Here is a 20703-nt window from a genome sequence, read left to right as displayed (position 1 = left end):
CTATACAAATACAGGCCATTTACCATTTAACACCTATGTGAAAATTAAAATAAAATATTTTCCTTCTTTCCTCCCTTCTGAAATACATTCACATCATCCACTCTCATGCAGAATGACTACCGTAAGCTGTCCATGCAGTGTAAAGACTTTGTGGTGGGTGTGTTGGACCTTTGTCGGGACACAGAGGAAGTTGAGGCGATTTTGAATGGCGACGTGGATCAGTGCCCGCCGAGTCCCTACAACCGTCCCTGCCTCAGCCGTGTCAAACTGGCTATCAAGTATGAAGTCAAGAAGGTAAGACAAAAACCGATTAGCTCGTTAAAAAATGTAACGAATTTTACAAATTGCATTAATTTGCAACATTAAAAATTAGTGTAAAAATTATTCAAAGAATTAGCAATGCAGCATGTAATGCCTTTTTTGTGGGATTAAATTATTTTTGCAGGAACTGTGAAAACATTTTCTGTAAGTAATAACTAAACAAAATGCCAACATAATACAAAAGACTACAAGAAAAAACAGTAATTGTTTGTCTCAGCAGCTTTATAGGTCTCTAAAGGTGAAGAGGCTTGTCACACAGTGTGTTTGACTTTGATACCTAATACTGGTGTTCATGTACTATGTCAACTTCTTTTTCTTTAACCTTTTCGAAAGGGCAGTGCATCTGAGATATCATTGGAGCTCATTTTTTGGGTCTTTACAGTTCCAAAAATCCATACCCAACCCCCAAAACACATGGGACCACGCAAGAAAACATGACCAATAATCCTCTCAGTCATTTCAACTTTAAGGTCCATTTGTTGTTTGGAAGAAGACAGTTTTGTTGTATAATAACTTTGACTGCTTTGTAACTTTGACCTTTTGGACCTGTACATTTCCATTAAGGTTATTACACACACATAGGAATTCGAGTATTATCAGCACTGCCCATGTCTTTTCAGATCGACTTGGGTATTGCAAAAGAAAATTTCACAGAAACCTGGGACCAGAAGTAAAAAAAAAAAAAGTGGAATGAGACTCGCCACATACTTTTTAGTTGTTGTGTTAACATGGACACATTAATATAAGTGCAGATTTGTCAGTTTGGCTAAATCAAATTTTATTTATATAGTTCCAAATCACAACAACAGTCGCCTCAAAGCGCTTTATATTTTAAGTTACGGATCAAAGAAATAGTCAGACAACCCCTTTTTGAGCAAGCACTAGGAATTACAAGTAAGCCAGCAGTCTTAGAGCAAAGTGCGCTGTTGGCGTGATATTGTATTATGAGGGGCCTGAACATTTAAGACCTTGTATGTGAGGTCCAGGACTATAAATTCGATTCTGGCTTTAACAGGGAGCCAGTGAATAGAAGCCAATATGGGAGAAATCTGCTTTCTCTTTCTAGTTCCTGTCAGTACTCTCACAGCAGCAATTTGGATAAATTGAAATTCAGAGAGGTTTTAGAACAGCCGATAATAATGAATTAGAATAGTCCAGAAATAATAATGCATGAACTAGCTTTTCAGTACCACTCTAAGACAGGATGTTTCCAATTTTAGAGATATTTGTAAAAATGCAAGAAAGTCCTGCATATTTGTTTAATATGGACATTTAAGAACAAATCCTGGTGAAAATATTGGTTTCAAGATTCCTCTTTCTGTTACTTAATGCCAAGGTAATTGTATCCAGAGTATCTGGTTATACACCACGTTTCTAAGATTTTTAGGGCCAAGTACAATAACCTCAGTTTTATCTGAATTTAGAAGCAGAAACTTCAGAGGTCATCGAGGTTTTCATGTCTTTAAGACATTGCTAGCTAACTGGTGTGTGGCATCATATATAGAAATAGCTGGGTATCATCTGCATAGCATAAAAATGTATACTATGCCTTCTAATGATACTGCCTAAGGGACATATGAGCAATGTAAACAGAATTAGTCCTAGCAAGGAACCGTTTGGAAATCCATAATAAACGTTAGTGTGTGTAGTTGTGTAAAGAAGACTCCTTATTTACATGAACAAAGTGGAGTCTATTAGACAGATATGATTCAACCCAATGCAACACACTACCTTTAATTCCCATGGCATGGATAGAAATACATTATTTATTGCAGTTTAACATGTAACCCGACTTATTTCTAACTAAGCTAGTTTCTCTGTTCTGTTTATGCAGTATATTTCCAGTACAGTATGCTTGAGTGTTGTTGTGAATGTGGACTCACAGGACCCTTTTGTAAACAACTCACTGGCCGGTGTGTAAAAGTTAATCCCTGCTGTGCAGAGGTGCTCAGGAAAATGTCAAACCAAATCCCTTTTCCCCATTTGGCCCTGCCATTCTCTCTCACTCACACGTGTTCCTGTCTGATCCTAATGTGCCTCATGTTTTCTTTAATCAGGTAATTCCCTGGTGTAGTTGTGCATGCGCACAGGTGTATTTGTGTGTGTGTGTGTGTGTGTGTGTGTGTGTGTGTGTGTGTGTGTGTGTGTGTGTGGGTGTGTGTGCGCGCGCGCGCGCACACACGTGTGTTTTGGGCATTAAACAGGTTGCTTTTTTGTATCCTGTACAAGAGAGCATGACCAATACCAGGCAGCGAATTACACCAGGCAAGAGGAGAGGGAGGGTGTGATTGCCATGGAAACCAGGTGGAGCGTGACTGCATGTAGAGCATGTAGATGGACACAGGAGGCTTTCATATCAGGGGTTATTGGTTTGATGGACTGATCAGTGGTAAGTTATAGTAACTGAATGGGTGGTGGTGTATGTATTACTGTTTGAGGCTTTTCAGCCATATGCAAATTGTATGTGTTTGTTTCGATCGGTGGAGGAAGCAGAAAATGTCAATTGTCAGCTCAGATAAATGTTCCTCGAACGTGATGATCAAGGGTCACTGGTGAAGTGATGGATAGGCATTGATTGACTGGGTGAACCCAATAAAGTGAACAGAAATTGAGGGAGAGCATGCATGACCAGAAGTGAGGTGTTGCTGAAATCTTAGACGTGAATACAAAACACACAAACACAGCGTTTGATTGTTCCACTAGCTGACTGCTGACTGAACATTGATTGCTTGGTTGTCCACATCCTTCCTCCAGCTGGAAGAAAAACATCCATCCTCTCCTTCGTCGTAAGACCTTTGCTGGCTTTCATTTATCACTGCCTTACTTAGAATAAACTCTGTAATTAATGTGAAAATGCACCACTTCTTATTGCCTTCTTTCTTTTGCACTTTGTATATTAAATTGATTTTCCATCCTGCTTGTTGCCATTTTTCTTTTTAAATGAATTCAAGTGGAAACCATAAACACAAATGTATTAAAGGTTGCCACTTGACTTCATTTAGGTAGTAATATATTCAGATTTTTATGAATACACAATACTCAAGTACTAGAAATAGATATTCAGAATGGACACTAAGCTACTTGAGATACTTGGAAAAGTAAATTAGCACCAGATGCCCTTTCGCAAATACGTAATATTTAATCATGTCAATTTTACCCTCTTGGCATTTGTTAATTTAGTTGCATTGAAGTATCTTGTATAGTATGCATACTTTTCATAATTAAAAACTGTAATTCCCCATAAAGGAAGTGCAGACCACTGCACCTGCTGAGGGGATTTTCCTGTTTGCTGTTGTTTATGTTTCCCTGTGGGTTATAACCCAGACGTTTTTGCTTAACATAATTGGAGACTTGAAGAAAGTTCTCCCCAATACCACCAGCATTTAGCCTTCTCTAAAACACTTTTTGGATTTGAGACATTTTATATTTATTGTGTCCTCTTTAATTTGGTTACCTGTCTCTTTACTATGTTTTTTTACTTCTTTGTCTTTCCCACCTTCTCATTGGCTATCCAAGCTTAAATATTTCCATCTCCCCCTGTGTATAGTCCCGTCATTCCATCTATCTTTGTTAATTCAATGTGCTAACCACCACCTGTTCCTATTTCTTTGCTGTCTTGTTTTGCATTTTTTTAATTTACCTGTCAGTTCATGTTATATCCTGTGATATACCTTCTTGTTAAATTAAACTTTAATAACAAATGAAAGGCTTAAAAACCATGAAAGCACAAAAGCTGGAATGGTGGGAGAATGAAATGTCTATAGCTTGACTAGAGCATTGACTGCAGCATTGAACAATTTTGCTGATACAGTTCCGTCAGATTCTGTGTGGACATTAAATAAGCACTGAACTATTTGAAAGCGCATCATAATAAACTTGAATCTTGGACCTTCAAGCTATTCTTAATAACACAATTTCTTTTGGATAATTTGGGATTGGATAATTCACTGGAGTTGTGAAAAGGTCAAAAAAATGGCTCTGCTTTCCACACCTGTGTCCACAGAGAGACACTGACCACAAAGATGTCAAGGAGAATTTTAGATGAAGCTTGAGAAGAATACGTTTTTGTCATCCACAGTAGTCATGGCTGTTTAACATATTATCCATGTGAGATAGAAAATGACCACCCTGCACACTGCATACTGAAATCTGACGGTTTTCATATTTTAAGGTGCTCTATTGATGTTTTAAACCAGGTGAAGAAGTCAGGACATTTATTGTGGACTGTTAGATCAATACTCTGGCTTTAAGTTGCTTTTTAAGTTGACATATTTGGTGACATTTTCAACTATGTAAGGAACTCAAACTGTTCTTCCAAGGAAAAGCAGTGACTGTATTTTATGTCCACAGTAAGACGGAAGCCACACTATGGAAGAGACAGTGGGAGGCTTCAGAGCAGCTCTGAGTTCTTTGAAAATAGGTGTGAATTTCTCAGTAAAGAGGAGGGTTAAATCCTGAATTCCCTGACAGATGTCATCTGAGAAACCTGCAAACCCTGAGGGGCCAACTCCAGGAGGACTTCTCTGTGCTCAGTGTGCAGTCCAGCTTCATACAGAATCAATTTGCCCACCGTAATGGGCAAGTTTCCATTGTATGCAGTAGGACAGCCAGGTGGAATTGTTTTTGTGGTTCTGCTTTGAAATTGATATTTGTAACTTAAAACATACTGATCTGTCGTCAAGGCATTAATGTCTCTATTACCTTTTACTACCACTGGATTTTCAGCATTTGTCACTTTAAAGACAAAGTATACGAATAATCGAAATGTTGGGCCTGATCTCGCTGATGTCCATTCTGTAATATAACACAAACCCTGTAAAGTGATTTGTGTCCAGCGTACTGAGATACACTTTCTACAGGTGGTCTTTCAGAGACTAGAGTAAATCTTGTGTCAAAGGTAATATTTGGACTTTGGACTTTAATTGCCTTGTTTTATGGTTTTAGGTCAGATATATGTCAGATATATGTGTTACACAGCAATTAGCCCAGCTGTGGTAGATTGTAAATGGTGTATACAAATGCATGTCTCAAAAGTGCTGGTTCAAATGATGTTTTCAGTTTGGGTTTTTGGGGTTTATATTAGCTTACATGTTGTAAAAATCTATACATAAAGATTTTTGACTTGGTGACTGAACGTTAAGCGCACAAAACACGTGGGCTACAGCGACTTCTTTTGACTCTCACTCAACTTTCTATTTATCATTATATCCTTTCTTTCACTAAGATAATAATGATTAAAAAATCTTTGAAAGACACATAATTGCCATTAATTCATGATATTGAGGCAAAAAAACATTTCATGTCTTACAATGTTCCTACTTTCTTTATTTTCAAGACCCATTGCTTGAAACCATTTTTTTTATTCCATCCATTAAAGATGTAACATACCAAGAACCCACACTGGCAGAGGAAATTTATTAAAAGCTTGAAAGACATTCACACAGGAATGCTTTGCTGCTGCTTTCCTGGGACTTTAACCGGCTGCTTTTTTAGATATTTACGAACACTTTGTTCACTCTTAGACATCCCTTTTTCCCAATGCATCTAAATTTTGGGTTTTCCACTTTAACCAAAGGATCAGTGTTGGCCACTTGTGTGTGCCTGGGTAGCATATTTTTTACATTTGAAATATTGTTTTTAGTTATAGTCATCTTCTTTGTGTGCTAATAAAACAAACAAAACAAAACCCACATTTTATAAAATACATACATCACATCATTGATGTATCCTGCAGTCATTGAATGTTTAACGACTTTCAAACATCATACAGCCTGTCCCAGGCGTGGTGAGTCAGGCCTTGGCTGAAACTATGTCCTTCAGCTGTATACCTTTGTTATTGCAGATGCACATTTTGGATGAGAGGATTTTCATGAGTGGGACTTATAACTAGATAACTAGAGCTACTGAGATTACAAGGGGTCCGTCACAGTAGAGTCATGTCTAAAGTTGGAGAAAAATTTTCAAGGTTTGTTTCTGGTTTAAATTAAAGACGACCTGCCTTAATGTAAAACTTCTATACTTCTATTCGGCCTGACTATGTAAGCAGCTTTTTGTCATATGAAGCTAGTGTGAGTTGTTCCTTGAAAATCCTGGCATCACTAGCTGTTTGCTTTTAGCACCACTCGCCCTTTCCTGTTTGTCTTTCTCATCCTTTAACCATCCTTGCCCTGTACCCAAACTGTCTCATCTTCCTTCGTTCTCCACTGATTTAAGTTTCTTGTTTATTTTCTTCTGTTTCAGTTCGTTGCTCATCCGAACTGCCAGCAGCAACTGCTGACTATCTGGTATGAGAATCTGCCTGGCCTGAGGCAGCAGTCCATTGGTGTGAAGTGCTGGACAGTCCTGGGAGTAACTGTAGGCCTCCCATTCCTGGCTATTGCCTACTGGATAATGCCATGTAGCAAGGTATGGACAGATAGCTACATGCGCAAACACAATTGCAAACTACAGTTAAAATAAACACACACATATAGTTTAGGGAACTTATTATTGCTGTTCTACTATCCATTGCTTATCTTCACACATCAAACTTAACACAGACAAGACAAAACATAATCAAAATCTGGGTCACCGACCCAGCTGGCAGAACTTGATAGAAAAAGGATAACATTGAATCATTTTTAAATCAGACACAAACGCTGGTCACAGACCCAGCCCTTGATAGAGTCATGTGAAAAAGAACGTACCTCTTTTAATTCTAAATGTTTTTAGGTATCAGAACTTTTAAAATCGTCCGGTGCCCAGCAAGTCTTAAAATCAAGGAAATTTTGGAAGTTTGTTTCATCTTGAGCAGTGTTGTGTTTACACAGTGCCAAGGGGTAAAGACATCACCACTGATCTTAGAGATGCAATTGTTACTACCCATGAAGCTAAGACCCCAAGCATGTTATAAGACATTTTAAGCTCATGCAGTATAAAAAAGGTTTTCTTAAATTGTGTATAACATTACAGACAGATTTTTTTATAGTCCCTAATTATTAACTAACAACCTGTATTCTTACAATTATCCTGAATATAAAAATACAATCCTAGGTTATACAGAATCATCACAAATAAACAATAAGCACTTAATATAGGTTTTTCCAATTTCTTAAGCTGTAGTCATCTTGATTCCACCTCATCTCTGCAGTTGTAGCCTTTTTACAGACACTGTTGCTACAGACAATAATCCACTTTTTCCCTTAAATACTAAATATGGTTCTACTATAAATGACACAAACCTTATAACCTTGTTAGGGTATTTACAGGAATATATATGCACTAGACTCTAAAGATATGGCCAAATGAAATGTCAAAACTTACAGATTTACAGTTTCAGAACACAATATAGTAACTGTTTGATTATAGGGCATGTGGGACATTTTCTGACATTTTCTTCATTCTCATCAAGCAGATTGTATTTTCTAAAGTGACACAATATGACATCGGCCACACTCAGACACAGGAGCTGAGCAAGCGGTTATGCAAATCTTCTCATCAACCTGAATAATCCTGCACCTCATCATCACCAAGTGGTGTGTGTGTGTGTGTGTGTGTGTGTGTGTCTGCACTCAGGTTTGAGGACCTTTGAGCAGTTCATGGTAGGCGTGACTGATGAATTAGTCATTTTGTAGACTAGAGAGCGAGAGCACCGGATGTTAGCCGTGCATGAGAAGCTGGAGAACCATAAAACTTAGAGGTTATGTCACGGTTCTGGGTCAGTTTGACCCAGTATTTTGAGTTGTCATGTTAGGTGTGTTTTTTGCATTATGGATTGTTTTCTTATTCTCTTGTAGTGCTTGTGTTGGTGGTGATGGTGATAATGATTATTATTAGAGTTTCATGTTTCTGTTTATCAGTGTTTAAGGATTTGTTATCTCATGTATTGTTTGAGTTCCATGTGTTATATTCTGTCTGCCTCTTAGTGTCGAGTCTGCGTCTTTGTGTGATGGTTTCTTGTTTCCTGTTTTATTGTGAAGGTCTGCGTCTCATGTGAGTGTGTTCAGTTTTACTTCTCTTGTCTCGTCTCGTTTATTACTCCCAGCTGTGTCCCCCACCTGTGTGTAATCTCCCTGTGTTTCTCTGAGTGCATTTAAGTCATGTCTTCTGTTTTAGTAGTCGCTGGTCTGTCTATGTACTTTCCATGTTCCATTCATGTGTTCTCCCTGCTGTCATCATCATCATCATCATCATCATCATCATCATCATGATGTACCACCTTCCTTCAGGTTCGTGTTCTCGTTCATGTTCAGTAGTTAGTTGTTCCCAGTAGAGTTTAGTTCATTCTCCGGTTGCCGTTTGTCTATTTATATTTCGTGTTCAATAAACCACCTTCACACCTTCGCTACTTCCTGCAATTGGATCCTCCTTTATTATTTCCACACGGCTCATCTCACTCGCCGTGATAGGTTATCCACCAATCATGAAGCACTAGTCGCAAAAAACACTTGTGTTATGTTAATGTGTGTGTTTCTGTGTGCGTATTCACATGTGTGCATATGTGTGGATGTATGATTACATCTAATTATGAATCAATCAAATCATGACACTGCATGTGACTGCCTGACGTTTTGTGTCACGTGAGAGACAGCTGAGAAAAAGAAGCAGGGCAGAGAAGCAAATATGGGACGCACAGCTTATAGTTGTGCTGTTACTGTGTCTGTTGCTGTGTCACGTTTATTTATTTATTTTTAATGTGCATGTTGTTTTAAGAGACCAGGGACATGTGTGATGTTGATAAAGCAGAACTACAGAAGGTAGAATAATAAAAGCAGCCTAATCAAAAAAAATAACCAAGAGACAAAACAGATGTTTATGCATGCTTTGTGACCATGTGACCGCAGCTCATCAGAAACAAAAAGTAGAATGGATTTGATAATGAAATAGATAAAGACAGTGTAAATCAGAACAAAAATACAGTTCGACAGACAAACGCAGAGAGAAAGCTTTGATGTGTTCTGGTTGATTGTGTTTAGTGTAGCCTCCTGCACCTGCAGCTAATCATCTAGTTCTTCTCATCTCATCAATTGCTTGTTTTTTACAGCCCATAATATGCCCCATTTTACAACACTACAACACACAATTATTAAAATCCCACATCATATTACATTTCATATCAGCCTGGGGCGATAAAGACAGTGTTTTTGTTCCTGTAACAGAAGTAGTAAGTCATTGAGAGCAGGCAGAAAAAACATGGATACTGTAATTGCTTTGAAAATCCTCTTTGGGTGAAAAATAGCAGCGATATGCTTCAGAAGTGATGAAAAGCAGATGTGCGATCAGAGATAGAATGCTTCTTATTGATTGAAGAGGTTAAAATATGGTGAGTGACGTGAAATTTTTCAGCCTTCCGCGAGTAACTGAAAATAGATAAAAAGTCAGAAAAAGAGAACAAGTGATGAAGAGGAAAATTGCCTTGGAGACTTGATGAACCAAGTTTCACATGTTAGTCAAGGATTCATTTGTATCACTAACTTTGCAGATTTATAGTGAAAAGGTAAGAGTACGTGTAAGGAAAGCTTATGATTCTGAAACTATGGTAAACCTCGTCCTTATTTTCACAGAGTATTTCAGGCATGACGAGGCTCTTTATTAATGATAATTATACCAACGATGACAATCAATTTGGCAATGATATGCTGACATTTCCAAATGCTACATGTTGCGCCGATATTAAGTAATTATTTTTTCATTAATTACTTTTCTGCAGTCCATCATCTACTTAATTGGCTGAAATATATTTTTGCATGCTATCTCTGACACGGCTGCCTGCGGTTTTAAAATTTTGGACACACTTTGAGATTTTTTGTTTCCGTCCTAGCTTTTCTTGGCCTCCTTTTGTCTCATGGGAGATTCAAATCGAAGCCAGTACCAAAAAAAATCCTTATCAGTATACAAAGGACAGGTTTCTTTTTTTTGCAGCTAATGTAGGTCAGGGTAAAGCAAGCAACATAGCAGACTTCATTTATTTTACCCCCAAGCACTGAGCAAATTCTTTCAAATATTTACTTCAGTCCAATATAACATGAGGAAGCTATTTGATTAATATTGTATATATTAAGGCTCACTAACCAGAATGCAGTGTAGTTTGCATTGCTGGAAATATCTCTTTAGTTTGAATTAAAGAGATAGCTGCAAAAAAGAAACAGAGTATAGATGTGAAAATGTACACATTAGTAAAGGTCCTCTATATGATTATATAGTTAACCCAAAGTATGCAGTGTATTTAATATATTTTAGGAAAAAATAAGATCTTTTCATGTGGCTGTGGGTTCACTCCGGGCACTCCAGCTTCCTCCCACAGTCCAAAGACATGCAGTTAGTAAGGTTAGGTTAATTAGAGATTCTGAAGTGCCCATAGGTGTGACTGTGAGTGTGAATGGTTGTCTGTCTCTCTCTGTTAGCTCTGCGACAGGCTGATGACCTGTCCAGGGTGTAACCTTCCCTCTTTTCCTTTGGTTGCTGGGATAGGCTCTAGTCTATCTAGTGACCCTGAATTGATTAGATGGGTGTAAATTTATAAATTATTCATAGTCTTTCTTTACAAAAATTTCAAAAAGTTCCAGGAAATGTCCAGAAAAAAAAAACAAAAGCATTGCCATTTTTGCTTCAAGATCGTTTTCTCTTGCACCTCTAAGTGGATGCCATGGTGCTGTGAAAAAGGGTTGGGTGTTTTACAGAAGGTGTTTGCCCCCTTCCTGGTGTCTTTGTTTCTGTATATTACTGATATATAAATGTTTCAAATCATCAAATAATTTTGATGTTGGATAAAGAGACCCCAAATAAATAAAAAATGTAGTTTGTAAATAATCATTTCATTTATTGGGCAAAAAAAAATCTGTCCTTTTTAAATTATGAATTGACTGTGATTAACCATATTTTTTTTGAAAGCTGAGTTCAATTTCACCAGTCTGTGCCTGATTACTGATTACTTAAGTGCTTTCTATCTAACATTCACACTCCAGTGAGTGCATCAGAGAGCAACTGTATTTTGCCTATGGATACTTTAACACACAGACTGGTGCAGCCAATCCTCTGATCATCTTCTGCTCTACCTCCTGAGCTACTGTGACCCCTGTCTGACAAAGTAAAACCGGACCAAAGATCTCAAAAAGCAACACATCATGCCACGATCTAAAAAAACTCAAAAACTAATGAGAAGCAAAGTCATTGACATCTAGCAGTCTGGAAAGGGTTACAAAGCCACTTTTTAAGGCTTTGAGACTCCAGTGAATCACCATCTCCACAAATAGAGACTTCTGTGACGTATCCAGGAGGTCAAAAAAGAACCCAGAACAGGACTTTATGAACTGTTGACAGTGAGTAAAGATTATGTGGCTGTGGCCAAAAATCTTATTTGCATTTTCAGTGTGTTTTTAGTAGACGTTACAGTAAAGCTCCACATTGACAGCATCTCCCTGAGGGATCAGTTCACGGTGCAGAACCCTGTGAATGTTTGGGGGAGAAAAGCATCCTTCAGATCTCTTTCCTCATCTAAAGCACTGAACCTTCAGCTAAAAACTGCTCTCAGCTGCTTGGTCGTGGTAAGAGGTCCAGCTATCAACACCAGCAGTGGACCTTCATGGGTAATACACATCAGTTTTAAAAAGAAGTTCTAGTTTGCTGTCTGTGCAGGTTTGAGATGAAATCCCAAGTGATCTTTATTGACATCTTGGGAGCTTCTGCAGCACTGGAAGCTGTCTGGGTATGCCTGAAATGATTATCTTGAACAGGAAATTAGCCAAACTTAAATTGGGTAAGGTTTTTATGGGCTAAATTTTAGAACATTTTGATCACACTTAAGAAACATTATGTATTCTCCCAGGTAAAAAGACCTTATAATAAGAGAAAAAGAAGATCCATCCTGGCTTTAGATGATTTTCACACCAGGCTTTTACTTATTTAATCTGCACATACCTCCTGCTAGCAGCTGCCATTTTGTTGGAGGAGACAAGCTCTTGTCACCGTCACACCAAAGAAACCCATGGAGTCTGCAGTCGCCACACAGCAGAAGGTCTGATCTGACATGACCATCTTATTTAACCTGAGGAGTGAAATGGATCGGCACAGATGCTGGGAGGGATGAAGGTGTCATGAGGAGGTTTAAAGGAGGTTTTGCAAGGTTAAAAATTACCAGACAACCTCTTCCCCTATGATTTAGCAGTGTGTGTGTGGCATGGGAAGAGCTACTGAATCTGATGTATTATTGTTCATGCAGAGAGTAGAGATATCCTGTGGGTAGTTAATATTGAACACAGCAGGTTCAGAGAGTAGCAAATGTTGGGATCTCAAATGCCCGTATGGGGTTAGAAGTGTGTGTGTGTCTAAGTGTGTAAGTGCATTTGTGTGACTTGGCACACTTTTGTGCAATTACAAAAATGCCCCTCTGTGTGGTGGCTTGTTAAATGCTATTTGTGCTGTACCGTCTTGCATTACTTTTGCTTGATGCAGTGCATTTCCACAGGCTCTGCTAATGGTTTGGCATCTAGTTACTCTGGCATAATGTGTGTGTGAGAGTGATCATGGTTACGCACATTCATGAATTACAACAGCTGCTGTTTGTCTGCTAAAATGGTGGTGTAGTGGTGCTTTGCAGCATTTTTTGCTCTCTCTGAGGACCAAAGTCTCAGGAACTCTGCAGAAAGCATGATTCATCTCAGTAAATAAAAGCAGATGTTGAGCTTGGCTGCAATTTTGTCCGTCCAAAAAGCACTCAAACATGTTTCTTTACTGTAAAACAGAATTTGTTGGCTGTTGTAATCACAGATAGACGGTGAAATTTTGCTTAATGTGTCAATACCCCACTGTTTTTGTTTTTTACAATTTGTTTTCTGATCAGTAAATGCAAATTTAAATTGATATTGTTAATCTATATCTATATTACCATAATTGATTCTTAATATTTGACGCATTGGAATAGTAAACACATTGGAAGTTCCTAAATGTTTTCACTTCCAGCTTGGTCAGATCCTGCGAAGCCCCTTCATGAAGTTTGTGGCTCACGCTGTCTCCTTCACCATCTTCCTGGGTCTCCTGGTCGTCAATGCTTCCGACCGCTTTGAAGGAGTAAAGAACCTTCCCAACGAGACCATCACAGACCATCCTCGACAGGTGTTCAGGGTCAAAACCACCCAGTTTTCCTGGACAGAGATGTTGATAATGAAGTGGGTATTGGGTAAGTCACCCTTTCAATCAAATCATACACACACACACAGTGTGGCTGTGCACAGTTACAGCCAATTAAAATGCACATCAGTTGATTAGATTAGAATAGATTGTCCCTGTCAAAGCAGATTGTCCAACGTGATAAAAAATAACCTTGATGTGCCAAGTAAGCAAGGCACAGCTAAGCGTGTTCTTTTTTTTGTAATGCGTGCACTTTATTATGTTATTAACCATGAATATACTTTGTCCTAGGTTTGCACATTTTTCTATGCTAATCCAAAGTTTCTTTTCAAGTTTTTTTCTACATACACCTGCACCATAAATCAGTAAACAGTCTGGAAATAGTCAGAAAACTTTTTGCCCACCTTTGATATGAGGTGTAATTCAAGTTTAATAGAGTGCCCTACCAGGCAAGTGAATGAAAGCCAAGGTTACAGCAACACAACAAATCATGCTCTTTTATCCTCCGAAGATCAAAAAGAAATTTTCTGGTTGGTACAGCGCAGACAGTAGCCCCGCTGAGTCCTAACGATAACCTGGAGGGAAATTGGGAGGTTGACCTGGGAGGCTGTGCAGAGGAAATATAAGAGGGAGAAACAGAATGAAAGAAAAATGGAAGGTTGGGAGTAGTTGAGGGCAACAAAAGAAAGCAGAGTAGGGTGTGTGCGTGGAATACAGGAAGGCAGGCGTGAGGAATCGAAGGAGATAGAAGAGGGTGACAGACAGGCAGACAAAGACAAACTTGGTGGATAAATAGCCCACAGCAGTATCTGTCAGAGCTCAGCTGCTTCCCATCTGCTTCCGCTCATGCACACACTTATAACAATATTATGTGTGTGGTCTGTGTATGTTGGTGCACATGTGCCTCTGTTTTTATTTGTTTATATGTAATGGCATCATTTTTTTCCCCATCTACAGTAAATTTTTAGCAGCCGCTGCACATGTGACTGTTTATCTACATGAATCTGTGAGTGTATGTGTGTGCATTGCGTGGTGGCTTAGTTAGATGTGGTAATTGTAATTCCGGTAGCATGCTTTGAAGGCCCAGTAATTGTTAGAGAGATGATACTGATCAGGGCGCCTTCTCTCTAGGCAATTTTAACTGTGTTTTGGCTCCAAATAGAGAATGGAGTGTGTATGTGTTTGCATCCACCTGATCTGTAAGTGCCACACGTCTGAGTGGTTCATTTTCAATTACAAGCTTTGTTGTCGACATCTGTTTGTCCGTGCTTCATTTATGCATCCCTATATAAGTGCTGGCAACGGCCTCCTTATTTTTGTGTTATTTTTGTCTATATGTGTCTTTTATGTTCAGGCATGATTTGGTCAGAGTGCAAGGAGATCTGGAGTGACGGACCCAGGGAGTATGTCATGCACCTTTGGAATGTTCTGGACTTTGGTATGTTATCCATCTTCGTGGCATCCTTCACGGCACGCTTCATGGCATTCCTGAAGGCATCCAAGGCCCAGCAATATGTGGACATGCATGTACCAGATGACGACCTCAGCAACGCCTCACTGCCTGATGAAGTGGCTTATTTCACTTACGGTGAGTAGTCAATAAAAAGAATCATATAAGTTAAATATAAGCTACATTTATATTATAAATATTATTATCAATATTATATAGAGGTGCTTGAATCAGTGTTGGGCTACATCAGTCACTGATAAGGAATAGCAAAAACGCCATTAATTACAGAAACCCGGACTGCACATGATACTTGAAGCTGAAAATGTATTTCTTTAGATCCGCAACCATTTTCCAAAATATATTGGCTCATTTTGAATTTGATGGCACCTATCAAAAGAAGATTTGACAGGGGGTAACAAAAAGGCTGAAAAGGGAAGTGGTTGTAAAAAGAAACAGCTTGAGGAGCATTTTGCATCTAATTAGGGTAACTGGCGACAGGTCAGCAACATGAGTGGGTATAAACAGAGCATCTTAGAAAGGCAGAGTTTCTCAGAAGATGAGCAGAGGTTCACCAATCTGCAAAAAAAACCGAACGCATCTACAAATTGTAGAACAATATCAGAATAATGCTCCCCTGTGGAAAATTGGGAAGATGTCGAATATCTAATCAAAGGAGTCAGAGAGTCTGGAAAAATCAGAGATAAGGCTGAAAATCAATATTGGAATGCCTGTGATCTTCAGCCACTCAGGCAGCACTGCATTCAAACAAGGTGTGATTCTGCCATGGAAATCATGACATGCGTGAGCTCAATAGCCAACTACAATACAGGTAAAAGTGTCTGTCATGCAAAGAAGAAACAATATGTGAATAAATGTGCCATCTTGTCTGGACCAAAGTGAACTTAAAATGAACATCTCTGATGGTATGAGGTTGCTTTAGTTGTGGTACTGGCAACCTGCACATCTGGAAAGGCACCATCAGTCCTAAAAGGTATATACAGGTTTTAAATCAACATATGCTGCCATCCAGATGACATCTTTTTTCAGGGAAGGCCTTACATATTTATGAGAGAGAATATTAAAGCTATTACAACTTCATAGTAGACGAATCCAGATGCTGAACTCGACCCTCTGTAGTACAGACCTTTCAGGAACTGAAAAAACTTGGCACATCGTGGAACAGAAAACTGGTCTTTTCAGTTACCAGATGTTTACTTGTTAAAAGAAGAGTGGTTGCATCCACTCTTCTTTTAACAAGTAAACATCTGGTGGTAAACATCATCCTGTCTCAGCTTTTTTGAGCCATGTTTGTTGGCATAAAATTCAAAATGAGCTAATATTTTTTCTAAAACACTGCATTTTCTCTCTCTAAAATTTGATATGTTTTGTTTGTTCTGTTGTGAATAAAATCTGGGTTAGTTCTCTTTTTAATTACGTTTTATGCAGCATCACTACTCCTTCAGAATTGGGGTTGTCACCTGGAGATCTTCACAGTAATAAAACAATCCCTGCAATGGTTGATTTGCTGCTACACACATGCTACTGCAGTCAGATGACCAGAATGAGTAAAATGATGAATGATAGGAAGCATGCATTCAGTTAAACACCAGAACAAAAACATGCCTCCACCATAGCAAACCCTGCCACAGGCTGCAGCCCACTGCACTGTGCACTTAGCGGTCCACTAATAGAACCTTCATCAGTGCTGTCATCTGGTGGCCTGACTCTGTCATGACATATCAATAAATCGATAAAGGTTCTATTACTGCACTCTCACATATAATCCTCATAAACCTTCCCCTAAATGTCCCAATATCTGTAAAGGTGTGAAAATGTTATACTAATAAACTATGATTTTGATAAAATAGTGAAATGGAAGCTCTTTTTCTTTTATTTGACTCATCTCTCTTGTATCTTACATTGCCACCTAGCCACATCAGTGTCCTTTGATATCTCAGTTATTTCCTGATCTCCCTCTCTCTAGCTGTCCTTACTTCTCCTTGGACACACTATCCCTTTATCCCTTCCCTTTGCCGTCCACACAGCTCAGACTAATTTCTTTCCCTCCTCTTGCTCCACTCGCTCTTCTCTTCAAACTTTTACTCTGACTTTCGTTTTTCCATTCCTCACTTAATCCATCTTCTTACTGCACCGTCTCCTTCGTCGAAATCCGTGCTTCTTAAAGCTGAGATTATTCTTCATAGAAACATATCTTACAAACATTTGGATCGCACTACAACCAGAGGTTTACTCAGTGCGCTGTAACCAGAAAGACTTTGAATAGCAAGCAATGGGACAATGAGTGACAAACTGCATGTGCACAGTAGAGTTTAAGGTAACACCGCTTTAACCCCTTCTTATGTAACGTTTAATATTTGGTTTATAAAGTGCTAGTACATATTCAGCATCAGCAACAGTTTGAAACAGTTATTAGCAGATATTTAAATCTTGAATCCCTCCAAGCTGGCTTCTGAATTAAAATATGGTAAATGGCCTGTATTTATATAGCGCTTTACTAGTCCCTAAGGACCCCAAAGCGTTTTACATATCCAGTCATCCACCCATTCACACACCCATTCACACACTGGTGATGGCAAGCTACATTGTAGCCACAGCCACCCTGGGGCACACTGACAGAGGCGAGGCTGCCGGACACTGGCGCCACCGGGCCCTCTGACCACCAGCAGTAGGCAACGGGTGAAGTGTCTTGCCCAAGGACACAACGACCAAGACTGTCCAAGCCGGGGCTCGAACCGAATATGAATATCATTTCAGCACTAATTACAGAGTTTGTTTAACATATCAGATTTTATTTAGTGTAGTTAATTAGGTGAAAAAAATGGCCAAAGATCCCTTTTAATGTCTGATTTGCTAATAAAATTATAATATTACAAAGCAACCATTCTGTGGCTTATTCTCCCTCCAGCCAGAAACAAGTGGCGCCCATCAGATCCTCAGATCATCTCAGAAGGCCTGTACGCCATCGCCGTCGTTCTGAGCTTCTCTCGCATCGCCTACATACTGCCAGCCAATGAGAGCTTCGGACCCCTGCAGATTTCACTGGGGCGCACAGTCAAGGACATCTTCAAGTTTATGGTCATTTTCATCATGGTGTTTGTGGCCTTCATGATCGGCATGTTCAACCTGTACTCATATTACCTCGGAGCAAAGTACAACCCTGCCTTCACCACGTGAGTTATACCTGGCTGTCGGAATGGAGTAGCATGTGCTGGGAGAATGTGTGTGACTATGTGTGGTCTGACCATCTCTCTCCATTTCTGAAATTTTGTCCCTTTCACTTCTCCAAAACTTTTCAGAAATATGGTGCAGCATTTTAAAACACAACCCCGCACTGATCATTTTACATAAGACGGCAAAAGGGAAAAAACAAATCTGTTAAAGTATTAAAGTTAAAGTACCCCAAGGACAGTATAAGACATGCCCTTTTGACTGAGCTTGTTCATTAAATCTGTGGCGTCTTATCAGAAGCAGAGATCGAACTTTAATCTACCCTCAGGCAATCAGTCTATTTGGTTAAATATAATATTGAGAAAGTGAATTGGATACACTGTTACTAAAATCTCAAGACACTGGTGAACTGTGATTTGATTTCATAGCTTTAACAAAATTGTGGATATGACACCAGTCATTTCCCTATCACCATTTTGTGTTTACTGAGCAAACCACTCTGCTACCGTGACCAAAAGAAAAATGAAATGAAACTGACATGACAGTAAGAGATATCAATGTCAGATTCAATCTGAGCTCTGGGAATTGCATCAATATTGATATCATTTCAAGGCCAGTACTGTCTGGAAGGAAAATGATACGGCAACTGGTTAATTATGAGGCCAAGCATTTCGACCTACTACTAAGATTTGAGCATATCAAAGCAACAAAAGCAGCGAGGAGAGCCTGCTCCATATTTGTGCCAGGCAAGACGCAGTGGGCTCTATTAACCAGAAAGTAAACAGTGTTCTGTCTTTATCCTTGTTCTTTATACTATATTCTTCATGCAAAGTAAAATATTTTAAGCTTTTTTGTTTTCATTTTGATGATTATGGCTTATAGCTTCCTGTAAATCATAAATCCAGTATCTCAGATTAGAATATTTACTATGATTAATTAAAACTGGATTTACAGTACAAGAATATCCAACTTCTGTATACAGTCAATGCTCTGTTAGGGCTTCTTTACTAAGAGTTCTTGCATTAATGCAGCATGGCATGGAGGTGATCAGCTTGTGGCACTGTTACTGATGTCCAGGCTGCTTTGATACAGGTTTTCAGCTTCTCTGTATTTGTAATTCAGCTGTTTCTCATCTTCCTCTTAATAGTGCCCAACAGATTATATATGTGATGCGGGTCAGGCGAGATAGTTAGCCAAACAAGCATAGTAATAACATGGTCAGGAAACCATGTGGAAATAGCACCTGTCCAGTGTGCCAAACCTAAGTCCCGCTGAAAACGTTAACGTGCATCTCCATACAGCTTGAAGGATGAAATGCTCCTAAATCTCCTGGTAGCTGCATTGTCTTTGGACTTAAAACACAGCGGACCAACCACCACTAGCACCGGCAGATGACAGGCATCGCAAATCATCACAGACTGTGGAAAATTCACTCTAAACTTAAAACACATTGGATTCTGTGCCTCTCTAGTCACCAGACTTTAGGACCTTGATTTCTGAATGAAATGCAAAATTGACTTTCATCTGAATAGAGGACTTCGCCAGCAATTCAGTTGTTTTCATCCTTAATCGACAGACATTTCTGGCTCAGGCTCTCATTCAGGACTGGCTTGATATGAATGCAACAGTTGTTGCCCCTCTCCTGAAGATGTCTGTGTATAGTGGCTCTTGTTGCACTGACACCAGCCTCATCCATCCCCATGAAGCTCTCCAGATTATAGGCTTTTTTTTTTTTTTCAACATTAATATTCTTCGACTGGGCACTCTCTGAACAGCCAGCCTTTTTTCAGCAATTACCCTCACACGGAGGGTGTCGATGATGATCATCATCATCTGGACAGGTATCAAATCAGCAGTCATCCCGATGATTGTGATATGTGGCGTCTACTGAACAAGACCAAGAGAAGTATAGTACTTACACCATCTGAATGAGTTGTAATCATTTAGAAATGAACCCTTTTTTTTAAATATGTACAGTATGTACATATCCTCTTGCACCCTCTTGCTATTAGTCCTCATTCTGCACACACAAACTAACCAGGATGAACTCTGATGTTCCATAATTAAAAATCATGCAGTTGAAATTCTGCTTTTTGAATGCACTTCACTTCCTTAAGTGCTGCATTCATGGTATTATCAGGGTCATTCATTTTAAATATGGAAATGCACCATTTAGCTGAACAACTTGTACTAACCATCTGGTGCCATAAACCACCCATACAATTTTTAAAATATGTTTTCACTTCACTTTTTCAGTATCAGCCACCCCTGTTAATTCACTTTCATACAAATCATTTGTTTTGCAGTATAAATCTGCTTATAAAGCAACTGGATGCTTCAACAAATCAGTCTCAATCTTAGTTATTCTGCCTTTTTTTCTTCATTTTAGCTTCTCCGTGTCTCTGCTCACCCATCCTTTCCTATCAGCTGCGATCAAAGTGGCAGCGGATGTTTCACTGTCATTGTCGGATATTTGGAGGAAAGTTATCTGTCTTAGATTGCTGACAGAATCATTCTGTTTATCATCACTCATCTGAGAAAGAAAACACTCTCTGAGGTCTCGCTCTGTCACCTATCATTACTCATTTTCTGAGAGAAAGACATCTACAGATTTAAATAGCTCACATTACAATATATCT

General features: G+C 39.0%; 1 protein-coding gene across 1 annotated transcript in view; it reads left to right on the top strand.

Annotated features, from left to right (window-relative positions):
• Positions 1 to 20703, top strand: part of LOC120724307 (short transient receptor potential channel 7-like) — a 56998-nt gene that overhangs the window by 12728 nt on the left and 23567 nt on the right. The window contains exons 3-7 of the mRNA XM_040016426.1: positions 112 to 294; positions 6562 to 6726; positions 13258 to 13474; positions 14780 to 15013; positions 17802 to 18066. Coding sequence (XP_039872360.1) covers positions 112 to 294; positions 6562 to 6726; positions 13258 to 13474; positions 14780 to 15013; positions 17802 to 18066 — 1064 coding nt within the window. The remainder of the gene's footprint in view (positions 1 to 111; positions 295 to 6561; positions 6727 to 13257; positions 13475 to 14779; positions 15014 to 17801; positions 18067 to 20703) is intronic.

This window comes from Simochromis diagramma, unplaced genomic scaffold (assembly GCF_900408965.1).
Source record: "Simochromis diagramma unplaced genomic scaffold, fSimDia1.1 OVJJ01000685.1, whole genome shotgun sequence".
Classification (NCBI taxonomy): Eukaryota; Metazoa; Chordata; class Actinopteri; order Cichliformes; family Cichlidae; genus Simochromis; species Simochromis diagramma.
Note: the sequence above shows the minus strand (reverse complement) of the source record. Positions and strands in the feature narration are given on the sequence as shown.